The sequence below is a fragment of the Myxocyprinus asiaticus genome, chromosome 4 (genome assembly GCF_019703515.2).
Source record: "Myxocyprinus asiaticus isolate MX2 ecotype Aquarium Trade chromosome 4, UBuf_Myxa_2, whole genome shotgun sequence".
Lineage (NCBI taxonomy): Eukaryota > Metazoa > Chordata > Actinopteri > Cypriniformes > Catostomidae > Myxocyprinus > Myxocyprinus asiaticus.
In genome coordinates, this window is record NC_059347.1 from 61,846,530 (window position 1) to 61,869,712 (window position 23,183).

At 40.2% G+C, this 23,183-nt stretch overlaps 1 protein-coding gene across 7 annotated transcripts in view; it reads right to left on the minus strand.

The window, feature by feature from the left end:
- Positions 1–23,183, minus strand: part of LOC127433147 (myotubularin-related protein 4-like) — a 92,276-nt gene that overhangs the window by 52,912 nt on the left and 16,181 nt on the right. For 2 of the 7 annotated variants that reach the window (XM_051684870.1, XM_051684878.1), the window contains exon 3: positions 22,890–23,027. The exons of 3 other annotated variants lie outside the window; for them this stretch is intronic. Coding sequence is in view for 2 of the 4 variants with exons in the window: in XM_051684827.1 (XP_051540787.1) it covers positions 6,532–6,576 (45 nt within the window). In the remaining 2 variants the exon portion in view is untranslated. Of the gene's footprint in view, positions 1–6,531; positions 6,919–22,889; positions 23,028–23,183 lie in introns of those variants that run through there. 2 more of the 7 variants (XM_051684827.1, XM_051684834.1) reach the window with 2 other exon arrangements.

Consider the following 23,183-nt stretch of genomic DNA (forward strand, 5'->3'; position numbering starts at 1 on the left):
TGTTCCTCACACAAACCTAACACCAATGCTTCCAACTGTTTTTGACCAATTAATTTCCATTATTTTGTCCAGTAGTGGTTCTCAAACTGTGGGGCAGGAAGACTGACCCGTCCTCAAATCTTGTTCACTTTCACACATTCAACAAAAATACTGGCATTCAACTTTTATTTTTATCCCCTTTTCTCCCCAATTTGGAATGCCCAGTTCCCACTACTCAGTAGGTCCTCGTGGTGGTGCGGTTACTCGCCTCAATCCGGGTGGTGGAGGACAAGTCTCAGTTGCCTCCGCTTCCGAGACCGTCAATCCGTGCATCTTATCACGTGACTCGTTGTGCATGACACCGCGGAGACTCACAGCATGTGGAGGCTCATGCTACTCTCCATGATCCACACACAACTTACCACACGCCCCATTGAGAGCGAGAACCACTAACCGTGACCACGAGGAGGTTACCCCATGTGACTCTACCCTCCCTAGCAACCGGGCCAATTTGGTTGCCTAGGAGACCTGGCTGGAGTCACTCAGCATGCCCTGGATTCGAACTCGCGACTCCAGAGGTGGCATTCAGCGTCAATACTCGCTGAGATACCCAGGCCCCACCTTTTCTCCAGCCTTGTTTAAACTTTCGCCTGGCACCGCAGCACATCCTGCGCGCACAGGTCTCGACAGCCCAAAGCGTTCATGATGTCAGGTGCGCTCGCAGCGCTTATGTAACCAAGCCGTTAACACTATAACACTTACATTTTGATCGGTTCCTCTCACACTACTATTATATCGCTTCAGAAGAATTTAAATCTAAGGCCCGAGTGTTATGGATGACTTTAAAGTGCTTTAATGTGTGATTTTGGAGCTTGGACAGCCACAAACACGATCCCCTCATCCCTCAATCTCGTGTTTCATGGATGAAAAAAGTAATACTGCTTTTGAACGATGAGGGTGAGTAAAAGATGGCAGAAAGGTCAGATTTTATTTCAGTGGTTTAGTTTGTCAGTATCATTATTCAAGTGTAAATTATTGTCCAGAGGTCCTGACCGCTACCGAAAGAGCGCCGTCTACACGTCACACGATACTTGTTACTTTTTTCAGCGCTGGTCAGGATGGGCCAATCACAGTCGTTTATTATAACTGGATGAGGATTTTAAAAATACTTTTATAGAGACTGCTGAGGCTTATTTCCATTCACAGGTCTGAATCCTTGCAACTATCAGTTTTTATTAAAAATAACTATCGGGGGGCCTGGGTATCTCAGCGAGTATTGACTCCAGGGTGTGTCCAGGGTGTGCTGAGTGACTCCAGCCAGGTCTCCTAAGTAACCAAATTGGCCCGGTTGCTAGGGAGGGTAGAGTCACATGGGGTAACCTCCTCGTGGTCGTGATTAGTGGTTCTCGCTCTCAATGGGGCGTGTGGTAAGTTGTGTGTGGATCATGGAGAGTAGCATGAGTCTCCACATGCTGTGAGTCTCCGCGGTGTCATGCACAATGAGTCACGTGATAAGATGCACGGATTGACGGTCTAAGAAGTGGAGGCAACTGAGTACTAAGTAGTGGGAATTGGGCATGCCAAATTGGGAGAAAAGGGGATAAATGTGTCATCTAATACAGTCATTGGCTGACAACACACCCTGGATTCGAACTCACAACTCCAAATTGAGAACCACTAAATTACAAGATAAGGATTTTAAACATAATTTTGTAAAAATCAAACGCATGAAGAGCAATTTCTAGCCGATAGAATTTTTTTTTTTTTAGAGTAGAGCATAGTTAAAATAATGTATAGGTTATTCACTCCCTATAGAAATTTCCATGACTTTTCCAGGCCTGGAAAGCCCCAAATTAAAATTCCCTGATGTTTCCAGGTTTTCCATCACTGTTAAAATTATTTTGCCTTTTAGTTATCTTAACTTAAAAGAAGAGTTAGAATAACTGCCTTGAATTAATCTTGTTGATGTAACTCAATTATCAAAGTTTCAGATGGCGGAACTTAGAAAAACTATTCAGTCAAACTACGCAGATCACGCTCACATATTTGGATTCCCAGCAAGCACTGCGGCATGAATAAATTATGCAAATTGCCACGTTACTGTCTTTTCATTATTTTACTGTTTGCTGCTTTTATTTATATTTATTGAACTTCAGTTTGATTTAGTTGAACCAATGAAGTCAAGTTTACTTAAAAAGACATTAAGCTCATTTAACAAGTTTTATTGATTTAAGTCAACTTTAGGTTCTGTTTAAATAACTTTCCCTCTTAAATTGACAACTTAAAATTTTAAGGCAGCACAAACACAATTTTTTCAATTTGAAACAACAAGAGCATGCAAACCCTATTTTAAGGTGTTTTTTGTCGTTTCTGGACCTTGACGGACGTGGTACCTACGAACTGTTGTATGAAAATGAGCTGCCTTAAAATGTAAAAATGTAATTTGGTGTTCCACTGAAAAAAATAACAGCATATGGATTTGGAACAACATGAGGGTGAGAAAATAATGTATAACTCTGTTCAGGGTTCTATCAGCGTTCACTCTGTTATTAGATAAAAACAAGAATGAAATTATTCAGAGAGGCTTTCGGAGAGGACAGCTATCGGTTTAATTCATTAAAACAATCATTCACTGTAATCCATGTGGGAAAAGTGCATGAGTTAGATTGACTTTTAGAGATTATTACTGGAAGGCTTTCGCAACTATTTAGACCAAAGCGCCAACATGCATTCACACACTTCCAGACACACGTTCACCCATCAATGAGGAGTCTGGTTGCCAAGGATACCGCCTCAGCCCTCTTACATTCGTCTGGATTGGAACTCCGTCTCCAGTGTCTCTTCCCACATGCAAAGAAATCGAAAGTTCTCTTTTTCATAAAAGGGCTTTGTCTGGGATTACAGACGGTCTCAGATTATTGAAGCGCTCGAGTCAATTGAGGGCTCGTGTTGCTCATTTACAAAATCCCGCAGGGAAGAACGTGATGGCAGGATGCTAGCAACTCCAAATAATATTATATTATATAAGGTGTTATGAATGTCTTATTTGGCCTATTTGCCATATGTATAAGCGCTTATATATATTCCTAAAAGTTGACAAAAATAAACTTTTAGCACATTTACACATTTAAAATGCTTGATTTGCTCATCAAGTAATTTACCATAAAAATATCTGATATTTATTTAAAGTTCACACAGTCTTGCGGTTCTTCTCTGTTTTATGATTTTTGTCAACAAACAACAGAATACCTGCCTACATGTTGGTTACACCACATGATTGATTTTGTGGACAGCATTTTTACAAATATTACTCATATTTTAAAACCGATGTTTCACTACTATTTTTTTGGATAAAATATTTAAAAGATTATTCTGCACTACTCATTGCCAACATTTGTTTTTCAAGGATTTCAGCTTTTAATGAGACTTAGCTTTTGTTTTACTGTCTGTGAACGATTACACCACATGACATTTTTGACTTTAAGCCCCAGAAAATATATCGAAATGAAAACATTTGTTCATCATAGAAGCATTCAATTAATTTATGTATTTTTGAATATTTTAAAAAAAAGATGGTTAGCTGGTCTTAGCTGGTATTCATATGGTTTAGTGCTCAAATCCCCTTGTAACAGTTCGGGAAAGGAGGATGCGGGAACCAGAGTAACAAACAACAAATCTTTAATTAAACAGAACATCAAACATAAACACACACAAACACACACACACACACACACACACACAGAGCAGCTGCGTGTCTCTCTTTCTCTCTCTACACTCTCTCTGGCGTCCCCGGCTCTTTTCTTATCTCCCTGCCGCTGATTAGGCAACTCAACTCCGGGCGTGTATCCTCACAGCCCGGCCACGCCCTCCTCCTCATCACACCCCTCTAAAACCAGCAAACAAAACAGCCTGACCAGGCTGGGAAACCAGCTAAGATCTGCTTTAAAGGTATAGTTCACCCAAAATGAAAATTCTCTCATCATTTATTCACTCTCATGCCATCCCAGATGTGTATGACTTTCTTTCTTCTGCAGAACACAAATGAAGGTTTTTAGAAGAATATTTCACATTAGACCAGAACTTTGAAGCTCCAAAAAGCACATAAAGGCAGCACAAAAGTAATCCATACGACTCCAGTGGTTTAATCCATGTCTTCTGAAGTGATATGATAGGTGTGGGTGAGAAACAGATCAAGTCCTTTTTTAATATAAATTCTCCTCCCTGCTCAGTCAATCTTCTCTTTAACTTTCACATTCTTCTACTTTTGTTTTTGGTGATTCACATTCTTTGTGCATATCGCCCCCTACTGGGCAGGGAGGAGAATTTCTAGCAAAAAAAGGACTTAAATATTGATCCGTTTCTCACCCACACTTATCATATCACTTCTGAAGACATGGATGACTTTTATCTGGGATGGTAAATGATTGAGAGAATGTTCTCTTCAAATGCATGTGAGCAAAGCAGAAAGCTTAGCACAGAGATTCATCTAAACACTAACCAACACACTGAGAGCAGAGAAGAATGAAGAGGAACAGAGATGAAGAACAAATGAAGGAGAGAGAGAGGAGGGAGTTCTCAGAGCTACTGAATATTTCAGGAGGAGGAATATTTGAAAAGATCAGAGGCGGCAGCAGAGCCCAGCGAGAACACACGTGAAACACTGTAATACAGAGGGATATCTGGGGCAGGTCGCGTAGTGATTCACCTCAATCCGGGTGGCGGAGGACGAATCCCAGTTGCCTTCACGTCTGAGACCATCAACCCGCACATCTTATCACGTGGCTTGTTGAGCATGTTGCCACGAAGACAAAACGCGTGTGGAGGCTTCACGCCATCCACCGCGGCATCTGCGCTCAACTCACCACGTGCCCCACCGAGAATGAACCACATTATAGCGACCACGAGGAGATTACCCCATGTGACTCTACCCTCCCTAGCAACCGGGCCAATTTGGTTGCTTAGGAGACCTGGCTGGAGTCACTCAGCACACCCTGGGATTCTAACTAGCGAACTCCAGGGGTGATAGCCAGCGTCTTTACCACTGAGCTACCCAGGCCCCTTATTTTCATAACTTTAAATATATGATTAAATTCTGTGCATCACACATTCAAACCATCAATGATCGGAAAGGTCTCGAGTATAATACAACAAGCATTTTGTTTCACTTACAGACCAAAAATATATTGAGTAAAAGCACAAGTTTATAAGTTGTAAACAGATGTGTTGCATAACTTCATGACACAAACAGAATATAAAAACAGCAGATGTTCCCGATTAAAATGAGCTCAAACACAATGTGATATGATTCACAGATCTTAAAATAATTACGTATCGGGAGTTACGTATAAGAGATATACACATCAGAACAACCTGTAAGCTGAACTGAATTGGTTGAGAACGTTAAGGAAACACTTGATGATTGAAGGCGTGTTAGTCACGACCTCCCATCTGCCAGCACGGTTTAATGCGACTCATCCGCGGGGCCGCAGCGGGCATGATGCCACCTCATAGGATTTGAAATAATGTGTAGTTGGAGATTTGTGTTTCTTTACATATTAAAGAGTAATCACAATTAGTATCACACAATAATGTAAAGATATTCTAAACTGATTATGCAAAAAAACACCGGTATCGGCTTGGGATCGGTATCGGCCGATACTGAGATTTCCGATATCGGAATCAGCTGAGAAAAAGTGGTATCGGTGCATCCCTAATATCACCCACTCTTAATGCAAAGTACTGTCATTTAAAAAAACAAATTATTAACTGCTCTTTTATTGTGTTCTAACCGGTTACCATTTGGAAAAACATTAAACATTAATTAAATCAATTAATTAACGTGCTCTTGTACGATCAGAAACTACAGAATTAAACATACAAATTCAACATCACAGATGAACAAAACAACAGCCCATAACTTGTGAGCATGAGAAACAAACAAAAATCTAGGGATGGGCATTATCGAATCATTTTGTAATCAAGTACTCCAACCCATAAAAAACAAATAATCGATTACTAATCGATAAATCGATAATCGATAAATTAAAATGAAATGTGAAAACAACAGGTATAACAAGTATGTGAAATTTACATTTTTGGTTTATTCACAAACGTTACAACAAACAGTTTCAAAACAAGCTACAGCAAACTATGCTTTTCTTATGAAAAAAATGAATTGAAATGAATTGAATTAAAAATGGAAAGAAAGAGCTCCCTACCAGAAAATGCCCCCTGCCCTGACTGACACCGAAACGATCAACATTTTCTACATTGTTAACTATAACATACCCAGTTTATCATTATTCTAAAGATTTAGTAAAATAAAGTGAATCTCCAACAAAGACGACTCAAGAAAGACTCATCTAAAGTTCTCTCGCCCATCAAATATTCTCAAAATCTCTCACATTTCCACTCCAGCAGTTTCAAACGGTTCACTCATTTCCACTCTGGAAAGGACACTTCTCTAATACATCTTTACAGTCGAGCATGTCAGTCAGTTATCCGCAGCTGCAGTGCACACACACACACACACACATACAGAGCATCACTTACGAAGCAGTTGAGCATGTAGCAGGAGACGCGCTTGGCCCGGCTCATGGCGCGAGGAGGGCGGGCGCGGTTGCCCGGGAGACACACACTGTGAGAACAGCTACAGGACAAGCCGGCAAAACCATCCTTCCCTTGGCAGAGACCAGCGTGCGTTCCACCACCTCACAAACGACACGACCCCCCTCCCTTTCACATGCAACGCTCTCAGATCAAGATGACGCACGTTTTTCCCCTTTAACCAGAGAGTCCAGTGGTTCCTGTTACTCAGGTGACCAGATGAGCGGTAGAATATTCCAGAACAAAAGGTGCAAATGTGCTTTGAGAAAAGCAGGACGGGAGAGGAGAGAGAACAGGTATACCAGCGTGACAGTGCAGAGAGAGAGAGAAAATTTAAAAGGGTATTGCCTGATGCTAAGCTCTGCCCCATCCACCGCATCCCCTGCTCACGTGCACGCTCGCTCTACCACTCTCCCTCCCTCTCTTTATTCCTGCGTTCACCCTTCACCGAGATCTCATTTGTGCCAGCTTGCAGTCTCAGCAACATGGGAGAACAGCACATGTTGTGCAGCTTTTAGTTCGTTCAGGTGTTAATGAACACCGAGCATCTGAATTCTTCCACTGATACAGACAGAGCACCAAACTACATTTACATTTACATATATTCATTTGGCAGACGCTTTTATCCAAAGCGACTTACAAGAGAGGAAAACATAAGCGAATCATCTTAGGAGACAGTGGTATGAAAAGTGCTGTATTACAAAGTTTCACTAGCATCAGAATAGCATTCAAAACAGATTAAAGTGCAACTTTAGTGACTGGTTAAGTGCTCATGGAAAAGATGTGTTTTTAGCCGTTTTTTGAAGACAGAAAGTGAGTCAGCTTCACGGATGGAGTTGGGAAGGTCATTCCACCAACGTGGTACGATGAAGCTGAAAGTCCGGGAAAGTGTTTTGGTGCCTCTTTGTGTTGGTACAACAAGGCGACGTTCTTTAGCCGACTGCAGGCTTCTAGTGGGCGTGTAGCTCTGCAGAAATGATTTTAGGTATGCTGGAGCAGACCCAGTGACTGTTCTGTATGCCAGCATCAGAGACTTGAACTTGATACGTGCATCAACTGGCAGCCAGTGAAGAGAGACAAGGAGTGGTGTAACATGTGCTCTCTTTGGTTCATTAAAGACCAGACATGCTGCTGCATTCTGGATCATTTGCAGGGGTCTAATTGCACATGCAGGGAGGCCTACAATGAGAGCGTTACAGTAGTCCAGTCTAGATATGACAAGTGACTGAACAAGCAGTTGTGTGGCATGTTCAGAGAGGAAGGGTCTTATCTTCCTGATGTTGTAGAGTGTAAATCTACCCCTAGATTTCTGACCGATTTGGAAAGCGTTACTGTAGTTGCACCCAGCTGCACATTGATGTTGTGTTCAACATCAGGGTTGGCTGGAAAGACAAGGAGTTCAGTCTTGGCTTGGTTGAGTTGCAGGTGGTGCTCCTTCATCCAGGCCGAGATGTCCGCCAGGCAGGCAGAAATTCGAGCAGTCACTGTGGTGTCGTTGGGCTGGAAAGACAAGTAGAGCTGCGTGTCATCAGCGTAACAGTGGTAAGAGAACTAAGGCCCCATTTACGCATTAGCATGCGTTTCATATCCGTAAAGTATCAGGATTTTCTTTAGCTGGATAGCATTTACATCTTACACTGTGTTCGAATAGAGATCCAATCAAAGTTACCAAAGTAAAATGGAAAAATCTACTTTTACATCACAGGTTTTAGCAAATTTAAATAATTTAATTTAATTTAAAATCTATCCACCATTTTTACAGTCCAGGTTTTTCCTTCATTGAATATTTTTTGGCCGCTGCCAAAGCTAAACTTCAGATTGCCGAAGCAAATTTAATGATATTCAACTTGGGGGTCCTGGGTAGCTCAGCGAGTATTGACGCTGACTACCACACCTGGAGTGACGAGTTCGAATCCCAGGGTGTGTTGAGTGACTCCAGCCAGGTCTCCTAAGCAACCAAGTTGGCCCGGTTGCTAGGGAGGGTAGAGTCACATGGGGTAACCATGTGTTTCTCGCTCTCGGTGGGGCGCGTGGCGAGTTGGGCGTGGATGCCACGGTGGATGGCGTGATATAGTCTCCACATGCGCTATATCTCCATGGTAACGCGCTCAACAAGCCACGTGATAAGATGCACGGATTGACGGTCTTAGACGTGGAGGCAACTGAGATTCGTCCTCTGCCACCCAGATTGAGGCGAGTCAATACGCCACCACGAGGACTTAGAGTGCATTGGGAATTGGGCATTCCAATGGGAGAAAAAGGGGGGGGGGGGAATGATATTCAACTCACATTCGGTGCTTTGAAAGCACTAAATGTGCTTCTCATCTAAAACAAGCGAGTAAAGTCTGGTTTCACATGAGCCACATAGTGATTAGAAAAGGGGATGAGATATTCCAATGGAGTAACTCATGGGATATTGTTCATTGCACGGGATATTGCCAAAAACGAATGTTAGTTGAAGGTGTAAATGGGGCTTATAATATTTGCAGTACACAATACAGAACGCGAAATACTCAACCGCGGTGCAGCAAAAAATATTGTTATTATCTTAGACCACATTCACACTAATCCAATTTGAATTTCAGATTCGGAACAATTTCATTGTTTGTCGTTATGTGGTTATTAGAGTTGTCACGATTCCAAACTTTGGGTAGTTGGTACAAATACTGGTTAAATATTTCAATCTTCTCCATACTAATTTTGATAAACGAATACAGGTGTTATATTATTGAACACACCACATTAGCCAATTTAAAAGTTACATATCAAATGTAAATAATAAATTAAAACAATTACATGCTTCCTTCAAATGTTTGTCAATTAAGTAAACATTGCTTTAAGTTTTTAATTATTCAGGTAAACAGTTATAAGTAATAAGAAACTACTGTAAGCATGAAGTAAACTAAGAACCAAGAGCATTAAATGGTTTTTCTTCTCAGAATTGTTTGATTTTGCTTTTATTCTGTATGAATGAAATGCAGTATCAGTGCAAACTTAAACTTTGTCGTTGTTTTAACTTGCATGAAGGCACCTGTGTTTTTGCAGTGTTGCACACTTCATGACACTTTTTGGTATCACAATTGTAACCGCATGTGATCATAATTATCAACAATTTACACACAAAAAAATACTACAAATTTGTAGTTATTTGGTTGATTGAACACGCATATGTCATGCATGCACGCAAAGACAACTGCACACATTAAACATCACTCATAACTCAAATCACAAGCTCAACATCTCCATCATTGTCAGTTTCCTCTCTCAAAGCACTGAGATGCATCGCTGTGCTGCATGGCTGCAGCGTTGGGGGAGAGGCAATGCATCAAAGAGCAGTCACGATGAGCGAGAGACACTGAGACACACAGGAGAGAGAATATGCAGCGAGCACCAGTGACACAGCATTCTTCAGCACCCTCCCAGGCTTTGATCGCCCCGATCTCCATTGTTACATACAGAGGGTGTCTCTCTCCCTCTCTCTAAAAATTCCCAGCATGCATTGCTGTCTGCACTAAAAGAACATGCTGTAACACACATTCCTGGCACTAAGTAGAGAAGAACGAAGCACGTCTTTCTCCAAAATTCTCAGAGTGTGTCGAACGTGCCACAATGTGCTATTCTGAGGTCGTGACACCCCTGAAGGAGCACAATAACTGACATGTCCAAAACACCAAATGTTCAAACTTGATTTGAATGGCAAGTCGGTCTTGAGGAAGCCCTGAATAATAAGGCTGGTTTAGGATCATGACCACCTGACAGATTAAACGCGTTTCTTAGTTCACACAGGACAAATTCTTATGTTAAAAAATGTCAAGATGGAAAGGAATAAAATACAGCAGTCTCAAAACACATTAAAAGTTACCATTTTTAAAGAACCTTTTTTTTTTTTTTTAACTTGACATGCCATCTAAAAATGCAATGCTCACAGGGCAAGATGCAGAAAAAAACCCTGAGATGCAACATAACGACCAAAGCCCAAAAATCACAAATGTCGACCATGTAGGGACCGTTTACACGACAACATTTTCAACTAAAAATGGAAAACTTTTTATGCGTTTTGGCTGTTCGTTTACACGACAACGGCATTTTGGGGCCTGAAAATGCAAACTTTTGAAAACGGGTTTCAAAGTGCAAGTTTTTGAAAACGAAGCCGTTATCGTCTCCGTAAACGCGAATTTGTGAAAAAGATGACGTCATGCGCACGCATATTACGTGTTCAGTCTATTGGCATGCACGCGAGTACTTCAAAACAACGCGCGAGACATTCAAAACTACAATGGCAGACTACAGGACTGTGCTTGTGCTGCTCAAGATTGAGTTTATTGACGCTTCTCCAGCAAAGTGTAGATTTACTGCATCTTCATTGTTTGTATTCAGCGCTCTGTGGAAGAATGCTTATGTGCGCAGGCGCGTAGTGTTTCTTTACAAAGTGATATCGCCACCTACTGGCCTGGCATGCATAATACAGCGTTTTTAGTCAGTTTTTGCGGATCCGTGTGAACGGGGATCGTTTTGACAACGTTGTCGTCTGTACGCGAAACTTTTCAAAAACACAAAGGAAAAATGTTTCTGTTTTTAGTACATCGTTGTCGGGTAAACGTACCCTAAATGTCAAAATAAAAAGAAGCTGAGAACTGTGTTTCTGAATTACTTTATTACTGTTTGTATCAAGGAATAAAAATACATTTTGACAGAATTATATACCGAAATATAGCAAGTTCACATGTCCGTGATTGTTTAATGTTCCATTGCTGCAAAAAAAACATGTTAAAAATAGAAATTTGTTTCATGCAATTTAATGCTGTAATTGACGCTTTCACGATTAGTAAATTGTGCCAGCTATAATTGGAATCGTGATCATTTTTTTTAATTAATTGTGCATCCCTATTCGCTATAAAAATGTCCACGACTTTTAAGATTGTTTCTATTTCAATGACAGGCCTGGAACTCTTGATTTTAAAATTCCCTGATACCTCCTGATTTTCTTTGACTGTAGCAACACTATCTATAAAATTGTAATCGCACAAAACTAAAAACAAAAAAACAAACACACAACTACGGATTATGCATAACAACGGAAACATTACTCACGACAAGTGATTTGAACAAGACGGCAATTCTTAATTTTTTGTTTCAGGTGGTGAATTTGTTGCAAAAGGGCTTTAAAAGATTAATTTAGATGCTCAGAGAGGGTTTTAATGTGCCGCTGACAGTGTATGAATGGTTATATACAATAACACTTTATAGACTGTTGGCAATACTTGTTGTCTACAAATTAATTCCTTCAAAAATACAGCAGCTAAAAACCTTACAAGCAAAAAGAAAATCTAGATGAACTCATTAGAACAATAATCCTGTGTTTCATGCATGCATGTCATAAATGCATCTAACTCGACAGCAATGCATGTAACGCTACCTACTGTGAGAGGAAATGGTGCTGTCAATCAAATAAAGCACATGCTCAAGGGCATCCCTGTCCTGACACGCCCACTGCGCTTCCTCTCTCTCACCCGCAGAGAAACTCTCCCATGATGACGGACATGAGATACTAACAATGATCCATGCAAGCATGAAGGAAGAGCACTGGGTGTGCGAATGAATGATTTAAGCACTTTGAGCTGTACAGTCACGACTCTACTACACTGTAAACCCCAATGTTGTCATTATACTGGAAAAATCAAGTTACCTTTACCTTAAATCTATCCTAAAAATATATAGACTAAAGATTTTACGTGTAAATAACTCAACTGATTGAGATCAAAATTGAGGCTATTGGGAAAACCCATAATCCCTTGCGCTTGAATTATTTAATTATGTTTCCTTGGTCAAAGGGAACATATTGGGGCCTATAAATAGTTGTTCTTAAGAATTCATAGAGGTTTTAGCTCTTGTTGTACTATGTTGTTTTGTTGCAAACAGTTGTTTGGTGTGATGTCACCATTAGGGTGATCTGTGTGCCATTTGGTCATGTTGGACCCTGTTAACACTATCTCAGTTCTCCTTGTGCATGTGCAACTGAAGCACAGGTATATATGCCTTTCAGTGGAGAATTAAGTTTATTTAATCATTGACCAGTTTTAATCGTCTTTATTTGAGCTGTTTAGTTGCATGATCTAAATGTGTCAGTTCTAGATGTAGACCGATATATCAGTCTTACCGATTAATCGGTGCCGATAGTTGCTTTTTAGAACCATCATTATCGGCAAAAATCTATGGCGATAGTTGTAGATAGTTTTTTCATAATCTTGTCATTTCAAAATAAGAGTCCCCGTGTGTTTCGGGCTTGTTTATACTTAAGTCCTGCGTTATGCACCAAGTCTTAATTTTATTTCTTGTTATTTATGGGATTTTGGTTGAACAATAAACTGCATCTGGGGTTCTATTTATTTAAGACTCTGTCTGTGCTCGTCATAGTGAGGAAAGAATAAAAAAAATTTGTATTGACATTCTATAAATCAATTTTAAAAACTATCAGCCAATTAATAGGTTATCAGCCTTTCCCACCACCTTAGTTATCGATCGGCCTCTAGTTAATTCAACAAAATTAAGTAGAAACAACAATATTTAAAAAGAAAATCTAAGTCTACTTGTATCTAGTTACCTTAAAGGTGCACACTATACGACTTATAATAGTCCTTTACGATTGTTGCTTGTCAGACTGTACGATATGAACGCTTTGATATCGCCATGGCACACTGTGCGACATTATGTCAGACTGCACGATACACATCGTAGCCGACTGTGGTCCCAATCGTCCCAATCAGTGAACGTGACTCACGTTATGGGAGTGTTGCAGAATAGAAGTGAAACGGCGAAACCTGCCCACCATGGAGGAGCATTTTTTTTCCTCTCTCTGAAAGTCAGGACATCAGCATTTCCATTGCTCTCATACCACTCCATCACGAGCATAGGCTAACATTTACAAGAAAGATGGATTTTGCAAACAGGCCTATAATAAGTAGGCCTGGGACGATTCATTGATGTAATCGACGTCATCGATTACAGAAATACGTAGATTTGCATAACATGTGTCGGCGCGTCGCAATGGAGTTATTAAAATGGCAGCGCCCGGTTTAAGCATGGATTCCCCCGAAGAACAAGCTGCAGCTAAAAAAAACTCGCCTATGGTCATCTAAAGCATGGGAGTATTTTAGCCAGAGACCCAACAATGTGGTGCTGTGTAAGCTATGCAAATTGGAAATGGCTTATCACAGCAGTACAACCGCCATGAACGAACACTTGAAGCGAAAGCATCCCGGAGCGCTTTGTCAAGACGGCAGCAAGGCAGCACCGTAAGCCCTGTTTACTTTTTGTCCCCACCCAAGCATGACATATTAATATTACAACACGTGTTTCTGTTAGCAGTAGTCACTTAAAATTGATTTTCTAAATGTTTCCTCATCGCCCCCCTGTTAAAAGTAATTTCTGCACCGCTGCTAACGTAGGGTGACCATACGTCCTCTTTTTCCCGGACATGTCCTCTTTTTCAGACATTAAAAAAGGGTCCGGACGGGATTTCTGAATTTGTGAAAATGTCCAGGATTCGGCTTTAGTTGCATTATGATGTGCATCTGGTCTAATACTTCATTGTGTGTGCACGCATATTTGCATTGCTTTAACCCCTCTTTGTAAGTCCCGCCTTCTCGCACACCAATTGGTCGATTATAAGAGGCTTGCAGCAACTATTGGCCAAATTCCTGCCTGTCAATCTCTCCGCGAACGCACAAAGCCCTGTTGTGATCGGCATCAAACAGCTCCTTGACAGCAGCATCGAATGACAGCTGAGTGGAAACAATGCCCAAACGAAAGTGCAAATTTACAGAAGATTTGCACACAAAATTCCCATGCTTTCATCAAGGTCGAGATCCATGGGAAGCAGAATGTGTGACATGTAAAGCTGGCACTTATGTGTCAGTTGCTAATAAAGGTGCAAGTGATTTAGAAGAACACATTAGCTCTGCCTAGCATAAAGGGTCAGCAAAAGGTGAAAGTTCATCAGGTAAATTAATGGACTACTTTTTGCAACCAGGTAAAATTATCACATTGCTTCATTTTCCATGGCCATTCAAAATAACAGTAATAGTAAATAAAGGTACACTCATGGCATCAAATATTTTATATTAGTACATGGACATTCAAAAGAATGTTGGACATTTTTATTTATATATATATATATATATATATATATATATATATATATATATATATATATATATATAGTTATGCTAATAGAGTGTCTTTTTCACTGTATTAAAGTTTGCATTCATAGTAACACTGTTTTTTGTTGCAGAATAATGCCCTGCAGTGCACACTTTGTTTCTTGTACATTTGTTTGTGTTTAAGAGAAGATGATTTAATAAAATATTGAAATATTAATGACAAGTTTTGTATATTTATTTTGGGTTAATTAATTGTTATATTAATCAAGTAATAATCATAAAACAATATTTAGAATAAATCGGCAAATTAGTCGTTAGATTAATCGACTAATCGGAAAAAGAATCCTTCGATTAATCGATAAACAAATAATCGTTAGGTGCAGCCCTAATAATAAGACAGCTTGATCACAAATACAGAAAATTACAGATGTTGGGAATGAACGTGAGTGCAAGAGGTAGCCTACAGTAATAATGAGCAACCACAAGCAAATATTCATTGTGGACATAAAAAGACTTGTGGCCCGAAAAATAATAAACTTCTCCGTTCACATTGGAGAAAACAAAAAAGGTCGGTTACAGTACGTCTTTCTCCTCTTTTAGATTTGTAACCTATAGGCCAGGCAAAATTTCGAAAATTCATAAAGGCTGATAATATATCACGCCTGCAAATTCCCAAACATGACATAGATTTCTATAATTGTATCCAACTGTATTTGCTGATTTGGATTAAAACGTCCCATAAATACTTACCAGTATCAATTGTTCAATCTTTCCATTTTATTTATTTATAAATAAAATTGGAGTGGTGTGAATCTTAACTAAAGAAGTTTACAGATGTTTAAAGTATCGTAATTAAAATAACATTGTAAAGAAAATGCATGTGTGTGCTGAGTGACTCCAGCCAGGTCTCCTAAGCAACCAAATTGGCCCAGTTGCTAGGGAGGGTAGAGTCACATGGGGTAACCTCCTCGTGGTCACTATAATGTGGTTCTCGATCTCGGTGGGGCATGTGGTGAGTTATGAGTGGATGCCGCGGAGAATACCATGATGCTCCACACGCGCTAAGTCTCCGTGATAATGTGCTCAACAAGCCACGTGATAAGATGCGCGGATTGACAGTCTCAGACGTGGAGGCAACTGAGATTCGTCACTAAGCCACCACGAGGACTTGGAGCGCATTGGGAATTGGGAATTCCAAATTGGGGAGAAAATCTAAAAAAAAAAAAAATAAAATAAAAAAGAGGCACCCTCAGCTCCACCTATCCCTCTCTAGCTCAGCCTATAGCATGAGTTTGGGTTGTGGCTACTTGAACTAGCTTATTCAGCTGGGAGAATATGAACAACCATGGCAGACTTGTACAGAGGAAAAAAAAAAGTTTAGCTTTTACAGATGTTAAAGCCAAAATTCGAAGACTTGCTAAAAGACACAGAGACAGAGAACAAAGTAAAATCAGAGTGAACATTGGCGTTGCATTTACATGGTGGAGGACACACACACACACACACACACACACACACACACACACACACACCACCAATGATGAGATCGCTCCGGCAAACAGGAGTCACTAATACACCGCCGCCTCCCCACAGTCAACAACAGCGATCTCGCCTAGGATGCCAAAATGGTCATAAACGGCGCTGTCGTTAGGCTCAATCGTTACCAGAACCATCCGACCTCATGTGCTCGATCCCGCACACCGCACATCCAGCTGCCATTCAATCCGCATCGTTATCGGATAACAGATTCCTCTGCCACGCTTTCTGTCTGGTGTGTTTGTTTTAGTGGGCTTGTTCATTACGATGGTAAATGTATTATCACCTTTTATCAAATATTTGTTCATGGGGAATCAGAGAGTGAGAAAGGGCGTGATGAGTCTAAGGCGTGCTGCCAAAGGTTGTTTGAACACATACTTTATTTTTGTAATTCCGTTTGGTGCCACTAGTAGTGCAGAAATTACACACTCCACCTTTAAAATGACTTTAGTGTGATAACTGCTTGCTAACCTTTTCTGTTCAAAGTTATATCCGATTTTACAACGTTGTTGTCATGATGACGTAACACAGTAAACCCTGTAATCTGGTAACAGAGACTACTTATCGGAGACGGCCACTTCTATTTAGTAAATGAATGGGAGAAACTGGAACACCCAACCAAGAAGCTGTAGTGCCCAACGGTCAACGTATGTAGAAAGGAAGTCCCGCTTTACAGGTAAAAGAGCCAATCACCTTTAAGATACAGACATCACCTGCCAAATCAACTCACGTCCCGAAAGCGTTCCAAAGATGACCGACAGTGGACCGACTTGCTAGAAAGACTTTGTCTGGTAACCACCGTAATCCTGGTAAATCCTTGATTTTATCACACTAAAATCAGATGAATGAATAAATGAACGTACATTTATATAGTGCTTTTCTGACACTACACTCAAAGCGCTTTACACAGTGAACGGGGGACTCTCCTCAACCACCACCAGTGTGCAGCATCCACCTGGATGATGTGACGGCAGCCATAGTGCACCAGTACACTCACCACACACCAGCTGTTGGTGGAGAGGAGTAGAGTGATAGAGCCAATTAATGGATGGGGATTATTAGGAGGCCATGATTGATAAGGGCCAATGGGGGGAATTTAGCCAGGACGCCGGGGTTACACCCTTACTCTTTACGAGAATTGCTCTAGGATTTTTAATGACCACAGAGAGTCAGGACCTCAGATTAATGTCTCATCCGAAAGACGGTGCCTTTTTACAGTATAGTGTCCCCATCACTATACTGGGACATTAGGACCCACACAGACCACAGGTTGAGCACCCCATGCTGGCCTCCCTAATACCTCTAAATGTTAACAGATGTTAACAAATATAGGGCCTACTGTTTACATCTCGTGTCTATACTTTTTGAAACCGTTTCATGTTTACGGATTGGCCCCATTGACTTCCATTGTAAGTGTCTCACTGGAACAAAGATTTGTGCTTATTTTTTAATAAATGAAGGACAAATGACAGACGATGACAGTTTACGTTAATATTTGAAGAAAATAAACGGGGAAAACAGGTGTAATGATGGCTAAAGTTCATGAATGTGACAGTCAATCTCTCTGCTGCTGTGACACTCCAGTTATGGCTTCCTGACTCCATGACACTTATTTTTAGGAAAGGAGAACATGCTGTTATCAAACTGCACCTTCAGCAAAACACCAATCTCTCTCTCACACACACACACGTATTGCCACTGTATCCTTATCCAAACGTAGCATGAACACATGACAGAAGGGCATAAATTAAACCCGCATGATATTTAAAGAGAACACCTCCTTGTTGTTAATAGGCAAAATATCTCTAGTCTTAATTCATCAGTGCACCTTATTTTGAAGCAAACCAAAGTTTTCATAATCTTTCATCCAAATGAAACAACTTTAGCCATGTGTGTGGGACAAAATAATATTCACCAATAATATCATAGCATATGACCCACAATCCAATCAAATCCTGATGAATAAAATCATGCACTATCCTACGTTATATTCTACTGAATATCCTGTGTTGTGTAGTCTTTAAATCACAGAGTTTATCAAATACATGCACTCTTTTCTTTACCCGTCTCATCCTGGCACACACATATCAAATGTTAACACACGTTTAATAGGCAACAACCTGGCTGGCACATAATCATTTTTCAGAATTGTAAATAGTCATTTATTGAAATGATGAAGGGTTTGGTTATAATCCGGTCAATCAAGAATAATTAAACAAAGTTGTGTCTGATCGGTTTAATGATTAATGTATCAAACAGCTGCGAACTCCTCACTGCACGTTCTGACAAACTGTCTGAAAAAGTGACACGTTTGTTTTGATTTGGAATTCTGAACATTCTTATCAATGCAAATCATTTTCAAACGGCTTTCATAGAATTCTTAAAAAGTAAAAATGTGACAACTGAGATTTTGCTATACTGTTTCATCCCTCTACACTTCTTTTGATGTAGTAGCACTTAAATTGTTATTTTTATAATATAATTATTAAATAAGTGTTATATGTGTAATTCTGTTTTTATTATTAGGTTCCAACCTTGTGAATAATTGTTTGTTAAAAATGTGTATGACATTTTAAAGACTTTTCATTTTAAATAACTCATAACGTGGCATAACACTTCGGTCAAACTGCTCTTCGCTGAACTAACTTCAAAACACAGATAGCACACCTATAGACGACAAAAATGCATTTAGCAGTTTGAGATATGAAAAATTAAATACAGTGCTTGCAAACACTAGTAATGGTCTGATTCTGGTTCTAATAACCGTCTCAAACATATCCTCTATACTGAAGTCGATTTTAAATGGTTTACCAATTTACCTCAGAGCTTTAACAGAGTCTGTATGGGGTTTGTGTAAAACTCCTGAGACAGTAAAATAGCTCAGCATGTATTTTACCACTGAAATTTCACCCCTGACATTCTCTAATGTACAGAACTTTATATAGGACAGGAAGACAGAGAGAGAAAGAAATGAGTGGATTATCAAACACACAGGTAACACACAGGTGAGGTCAGAGGATGACAACATGAAGGACGGTATATACAGATCATTAATCAAGAGACAAAAGCAGGTGAAACATCTATTGTTTCCACTTATCACACACACATTAAACCCAGATACAGACACAAACCCCAGCCAAACCAAACACAAACCATTTTGTTTTATGGCAGAACAAAGTCCAGCTGACTGGGAGAGAAAGGAAACAAAACACAGCGAACAGGAACGGATCATGGACAACGATTGTTTTCAGGGTGTAGGAATGTATGTACAGACACACCTGTTTAAAATCTCACTCGTCAAGCGGGGTTTTACACTATGCAAACCAACAAAAAGTTAAGAGAATGCACAGAGCGACTTACTAAAAAACAACAACAACAACAACAACAAAAAGCATGATATTAGCTCATTTGCTCAGTGGGATTGATTCTCATCAGAGCAGCAACTTAGACAAACAGTCCAAATCATCACATTCAGAGCTTCTTCATGGGAACATTTTTCCGACACAGTGTTCCCTGGACATTTACCTCCGCCAGAACACAGAATCGGACAGTTCTTCTGCTCGCACCAATCAATTTGTTGTCAGGAACACACCAGAAATAGATCACAACCATGAAACGTGATTTGCAACTTGCTATTGTTTTCCAGAGGCAGGTGCTATAAGTGGGAGGGGCTCTCTCATTCTAGAGTGCACTTGATTGGACAATTTGTGTACGCCCATGAGTGCGTGATGTGTCATCAATATTTTTGTTCCGTTTTCCCAGAAGTAATATATTGTCAATTTAAATGCGCACATCTGTTAAAAGATAATTTTGTCATATTTCAAGTACACTAAAGACGAGTTCACAGTAGAGATAGACCGATATATCGGTTTTACTGATTAAGTTCAGTGTTATGCACTGAATCTTATTTTTTTTCTAGTTATTATTGGGATTTTGGCTGCATAATATCTGCTTTTGGGATTTTATTCTTTAAAGCACATTGCAGCCTCAATGTCTATGCACATCATAGTAAGGAAAGACTAAGACAATTATCATTTTACATTTACATTTATGCATTTGGCAGATGTTTTTATCCAAAGTGACTTACAGTGCACTAATTACAGAGACAATCCCCCCCGGAACAACCTGGAGTTAAGTGCCTTGCTCAAGGACACAATGGTGGTGTCTGTGGGGATCGGACCAGCAACCTTCTGATTACCATTTATGTGCTTTAGCCCACTACACCACCACCACTCGTTTTATAAATTGATTTTAAAAAAAAAAAAAAAAAAAAAAAGCCTTTTCCGACATCTTTGTTATCGGCAAAATCCACTATCGGTCGACCTCTTGTTCACGCTGTATGATTTTGCCATCTGAAACAAATTCTGGAGATTGTAAAATCTTGTCTCAGGGCAAAATAATCAGGCTTTGATCACTTTTTGAGCAGTTTCCCAAACAGGGGCTCATCAGAGAGTGACGAGTCTGCATAAAAATGTTTCCGTTATTTACCGAATTTAAAAAAAAACACTGACGGATAATCCCAAATGTTGTCCGTTATTTGACAAAAAAAAAGCCTTAAAATATAATGTATGGGCCTGGGTAGCTCAGTGAGTAAAGATGCCGACTACCACCCCTGGAGTCGCGAGTTCGAATCCAGGGTGTGCTGAGTGACTCCAGCCAGGTCTCCTAAGCAACCAAATTGGCCCGGTTGCTAGGGAGGATAGAGTCACATGGGGTAACCTCCTCGTGGTCACTATAATGTGGTTCTCGCTCTCGGTGGGGCGTGTGGTGAGTTGAGCGTGGATGCCGCAGAGAATAGTGTGAAGCCTCCACATGCACTACGTCTCCGCGGTAACGCACTCAACAAGTCACGTGATAAGATGCGCGGATTGGCGGTCTCAGACGTGGAGGCAACTGAGATTCATCCTCCGCCACCCGGATTGAGGTGAGTCACTACACCACCACGAGGACTTAGAGCGCATTGGGAATTGGGCATTCCAAATTGGGGAGAAAAAAACAAAAATAATAATAATAATGTATAATTGCCTAAAATATAAATATATTTTATGTTTTATTTCCTACAAAAAAAAATTCAAAAGTAACAGGCACATGTCCTACCATCCCAAGTTATGATGGTTGCTATGGCCTTGGCTTTATTACGTCTATGAAGTCATTCATTATTGAAAATGTAGATTTTGGCAAGAGGTCGACGGATTGTGGATTTTGCAGATACCGATAACTAAGGTGGTGGGGAGAGCCGATAACCGATTAATCAGCCAATAATTTATAAAGTCAGTTTTTAAACTTTCTAAGTCTGTTCTCACTATGACGGGCACAGAGGCTCCAAAAGTCCATAATGAATAAAATCCGAGATGCAGTTTATCATTCAACCAAAATGTATCCCAAAAGTATCCAGAATGATTTTACTTTTTTGGTAGCAGAAAGCAGGACAGTGAACGAGCCCGAAATACACTTACTTCAGTAAGGTTAAAATAGTAGAACTAAAATTAAAGACACAAATGTAGGCCTGCAGCGATTATTACGTCGCCTGATTTCAATCATTTTATCCAACCGTGATTATTTGACATAACCATGATTATTGTGCACTTAGGGTTAAGCAAAGCAAATAAGGGAATTTTAAGCGAATGTAAAAATGCCATGAACCATGGTTTAAAATTCACGAGCGTCTCAGTTTCCAGTGGAACAGTGCATTATGTGAGCTCTCCAAATTAAGTCAGTATTATCCATTACCGACCAATCGGATTACCTCAGATTCACGGTTTTTGCAGAAAAACCGAAGGAATTGTACGAAATTATAAGCTGACGCAAATAATGTGAATAGTGGTTGAATTTGCATCAGTTCTTGAGATCGCAAAATCCTGAAAATAGCCGTGAGCTCTGAGGGCTGAAAATAGCCGTGAGCACATCCCCAGCCTGCGTGTGCTATGTATGTATCAACACAGCATTCACTAAAACACGCTGTGCATGCATACCAAGTATTTTACTTATTAAATGCAGCCTTTTGTGATACACAGAGCTATCGCACGTCTTCAAGTGGGTTTAAATACAATGCACGAGTCATATGAACTACTTCAATGGTGTTTTTATGGTTCTTTTATGTCATTTTTGGAGCTTTGACAGTAACGAACATGACTAACAGTATCTGATTTGGATCGGGCTCATCGATTGGTCTAAAAACATCAGTATCGGAACTGATACTGATCCAGGTATCAGATCGGTGCATCCCTACTACTGAATGCACCAAGGAGAGCTAGCACAGGTGTCAAGCCATCATATGGCTTCCGAACACTTGGAATTTAGCGCACAAGTCATATGGACTATGTTTATTATACTTTTATGGTGCTTTTGAGTCCTTTATGAAGCTTGAAGGCGCCAGTTCCCATTCATTTTATTTGCTTGGACAATAAACAACCAGTACTTTCTTCAAAACTTCTCCTGTTGTGTTCCACAACTGTCATGTTTGGGTGAACTTTTCCTTTAAGAACATAGTTCAAGCTGCTCTGCAGGACACAATCCATGCGAAGCAAAACATACAATAAATAAGACCGCAGATATACAGTACAGGGAAAGAACAAGAATATCTCTGCACAAAGATGCCTCAATATTCACCCTGATCTGATCCAGCAATCAAGGAAGGGATTTCTCGTAAAGGTGATAGGAGATGTCTTGACTTGCGCTTATAGCCGGAAGGCATTCCTTCAGCGCACATCAAGCCATAAGTACAGTCTCCATCTGCCTCGGCATGTGCTGCATTTGAGAAAGATTACTTGGATATGAAGGAGAAAATGTCCAAAACAAACTGTGCGTTTATCCTCAGGTGGCCCTATTCGGCAAAACCCCAGTATATTAAAAGTAATGAAACAGCTACAGTAGGTACAGAGAGCAATTTATGCATAAGGATAG